This window comes from Charadrius vociferus, unplaced genomic scaffold (genome assembly GCF_000708025.1).
Source record: "Charadrius vociferus isolate BGI_N301 unplaced genomic scaffold, ASM70802v2 scaffold161, whole genome shotgun sequence".
Taxonomy (NCBI): domain Eukaryota; kingdom Metazoa; phylum Chordata; class Aves; order Charadriiformes; family Charadriidae; genus Charadrius; species Charadrius vociferus.
Window position 1 is genome coordinate 7,681,343 of NW_009646928.1, and position 3,744 is coordinate 7,685,086.

The 3,744-nt window shown below is 61.1% G+C and overlaps 1 protein-coding gene across 1 annotated transcript in view; it reads right to left on the bottom strand.

Moving 5' to 3' along the window:
* Positions 1-3,362: 3,362 nt before the first annotated feature.
* Positions 3,363-3,744, bottom strand: part of LOC104294931 (anion exchange protein 3-like) — a 28,853-nt gene continuing 28,471 nt past the window's right edge. Inside the window, 1 exon segment of the mRNA XM_009894626.1 lies at positions 3,363-3,440. Coding sequence (XP_009892928.1) covers positions 3,363-3,440 — 78 coding nt within the window.

Here is a 3,744-nt window from a genome sequence, read left to right on the forward strand (position 1 = left end):
GCCTGTCAGTGGGTCCATCTCCCCCGCAGCAGGTACAGCCTTTCCCTGCCCCCATCACCATCACCGTCTCCATCTCCATCTCCATCACCATCACCACCACAGCAGCCACTAGCGCAGGGCAGAGCAGGACCGGCTCCCAGCACCGTGCCGCCCCCACCACGCAGCAGGCCTCCCCGGCAGCCTGGCTCTCCCCTGGGTTTGCCCGACCTCTTGGTCCCATCGCAGCCTTCGGGCGCAGGCAGCAGTGCCGGGGTGCTGCAAGCCCGGCTGCGGGAGAGCCAGGAGGAGCTGCTGGCCCTGCGGCACCGTGGGGAACGGGCAGCCGCCCTGCATGCTCAAGTCCATCACATCGCCCGGCGCATCCAGGCCCTGCGCCTGCAGCAGCAGGGTGAGGAGATAGAGCTGGCCCAGCCCCGGCGGAGCTCAGGGAGAGGGACTCATCGGCACCAGACTGCCCTGACTGAGGAGCTGCAGAAGAGCCTAGAGTTGGAGGAGTACCACCACAACATCCTGAAGGCCGACTGGCTGCTGGAGCTAGAGGTCAGGCCCATCCTCATCCGGAGGATCGATGCGGTAAGAGGCACATGCTGGTTCTGCTTGTGCTCCCTGTCCCACGTCCCAGGGCGAGAGCAGGGGCACTGCCATGGGCAGGGGAGCTGCATGGAAAGGGCTGGACATGCAGGTGGAGACATGGATCTTGTGGGACTGGGCAGAGCCACAACCTCTCCAGTCCAAACTAACGGCCCATTGGGCAGCCCTGGGCATTCAGGTTTGAGGAAGGAGAGAGACTGGGGAATGGGACAGGGAGTGTTTCCTATCATGGAGGAACAGCCTGCAGGAAGCATTCGTGGATGCTCCCATCCAGCCCACCTGCATGCTCAGGAGCCGGACACCCTCGCTGCCTTCTCTCCTGCAGGTTCCGCAGCGACCTGGAGAGGATGCTGCGAAGCCAGGCACTACCCATCCCACAGCGGGCCCAGCTCAGAAGTGGGACAGCCACCACCTCTGCACCCGGGTGGGCTCAGCCCTCTGCCATGTGTCCCATGGCAGTGACCAGCCCCAGGAGCAGCCAGCAACCCTGACCACAGGAGGCGGGACCACCGCATAGTCTCAGCAGCAGCACCCAGGAGAGCATGACTGGAGGACGTCCAACCCATCACCATGTCGGGTGCAGGCATCCAGCAGCTCATGGGGACCTGGCTCGGCTCCAGCCTGGGAAGAAAGCATGGAGGGAACGTGTGCTTAATGAGGTGTCTCCTCCGTGCTCAGGCCGTGGCCCCGCCGTGTGGCTACAGGCTGGGTAAGGAGATGGGCACCAGGCGCTGCTGAGCATGCAGGCACACACGTGCACATGTGTATGGATGCAAGCAGGCATGAGTACGTGTTTCCGGTTAAATATGGGGCTCGGCCTTCCGTTTCCAGCAGCCAGCACGGGAGCTCCAGTTGGGCCCACGGTAACCAGCCTGCTTGGTGATGGTGGTGGAGAGCCAACCTCTGTGCTGGTAGTAGGTGACAAGGTAGCAGTCCCCACTCTAGCTGGGACTTGCTCCCTTGCTGGCTGCTGTTGTAGGCAAGAAACAGTTTTGTGTCAGGGAATTGCAATCAATTTAATTTATTTCCAATAAACAAACAAAAGCGAAGAGCCAGATGTGGTTCCTGTGAAGAGTTTATTGGTGTAGCTGTTTCCACTACAGTCAGAGGAGTCACAATGCACAGCGACAACGGGCCTCCTACACTACATGGGGAGGACAGGACACACATGGCCACAGACACACAGAGACACTCGTCTCTCCACCCTGGGCCCTGCAGGGGGGCCAGACTGTGGGGCAGGAACCTGCCGCAGGGGGAGGTTTCTCTCTCTGGTGGGATATTTCTGCAGCCTTCTGGGGAAGGCGTCAGACCCTCCTGGTAATGAAGCACCCACCATCTCTCGCAGGAGCCAGGCTGATAAGTGGGAACGGGGGCAGCAACTTGTCCCAAATCCGGTGGTGAAGTGAGCATCCCAGCCTCCTCCGCAAGGCCACTCCAGCTCCAACCATCAGGGAGAGGCTGGGGTGCCCGTCTCCTCTGGCACTACCCTCAGAGCTGCTGCAGGCAGCAAGGGCACTGTCGGCGGTCTCTGAGGCAGCTCTGAATGGGGGCTGCCAGCCCAGAGAGACCCCAGGAGACAGCCCTGCCAGGCGGAAAGGTGCTCAGAGCTGCCCAGAAGTGACAGGGGCCGAGTGCTGGGCATGCTGAATGTTGCCCCTTCCCACCTGAAGGGCACCCCTGGACGTGAAAGGTCACCCCAGTATGGCAGCAGAATTGGGGCTAGGGGTTTCAGTGACTCCCTTGTAGGGCTGCAGGGAGCCAGACCCAGTGGATCACTGCACAGGGAAAGGGAGGGGACCCAAAGGACTGTTTTGTGCTCCAGCATGACGTCTCTTGTATAGCTTCTTAAATATGGTTTGTTCTCAGGGACAGGAACATGGGGATCAGGAACTGGGATGCAGTCCTGTGATGAGTTTTTACCCCTGCAACCTTTGTGGAGGTGCAGAACGGCACGGGACTCCTCTTAGTCCCTGCAAGAGGGCAGGCACTCGAGGCTTCAGGATACCCGCTTGTTCCCCAGCCTGCCCTCCCTGTGCGGTTTTCCTTTGGAAAGAGGGTTGGGAAAACTGGGAGGAAGCAAACAGCCTCACCAATACTGAGCAAGAGCTGAAAACAGTCCTGTGGGAGGGTGACTGGACAGATGATGGTCTGGAGGACAGGGCGAGTGTGCTGGTCCCTCCTTGCCCATCTGCCAGGCTGCAGCAGCCCCGTGGGCCACGGGCTGTGGCACAGGCCCAGCATGAGCATTCCTGGAAGGGGGCAGAGGGAGCAGGAGCAAGGCATCCGCCAGCCAAGCAAGGAGGCTGCTGGCTTCGGAGAAGCCCACTGGCCATCCGCAGGCAGCATCCAGCCCATCCCTCTGACTGCTCGGTGGCACGTGGTGCTGAGACACCCAAGCTTCATGGTAGTGGAGGGGGACACAGTGGCACCAGCTGGCATGGCTCCCCTTCACCACCTGGAGACCAGGCACAGGCTGTCTCCAGTGGGGAGGGGGCAGACCCCTGACCCACGGGCACTCGGGACCCACGCAGCTTCGGGATGTGAGAGGCATCTCTCAGCCCACCAGGTCCAAGAGGAGAGAGACTCACAGCCTCTGCTGAGCGAGCGATGGAGCAGCAGGAGCCGGGGCTGACCCCTGTGGGGCTATGGAACAGCCATTCGTTGGTCCAGGCAAGAGATTGCGTGACTCACGGCAAGTCTCCAGTTAGTCCTCGGGAGGGATGAGCAGGTGTGAGCAGCCTGTCCCATGAGTGGGGAGGGCAGCTCCCAGCTCACACAGGCATGTGCAGCTCGTTGTACTCATCCCGGCCATCCTCGTCAAAGTTTGGCTCCGCATCCTCTGAGTCCAACTGGGGAGAGGCAGAGACCGGGCTCTGAAGGCCACAGCCACCCCCAGCAGAGGGTCAAGCCTGGCACGGAGGGATCAGCGTGCAGCGAGCCAGGCAGCTGGGCTGCGCTGTGAAGGGCAAAGCTTTTGCTCCTTCCCCTCCCAACAGGCTCTTTTTTTTGCCCCTCATACCCATCCATGCATCCCCAGCCTGATGCCCTTTCCTATACGTGTTCATGTTTGATGGTGCTTTGACTGGACGTGTTTGACTGGAGCTTTGGTCGAGCACAGCAGCTCCTCCCCTGCCGGCAGCACCCGCTTCTGGG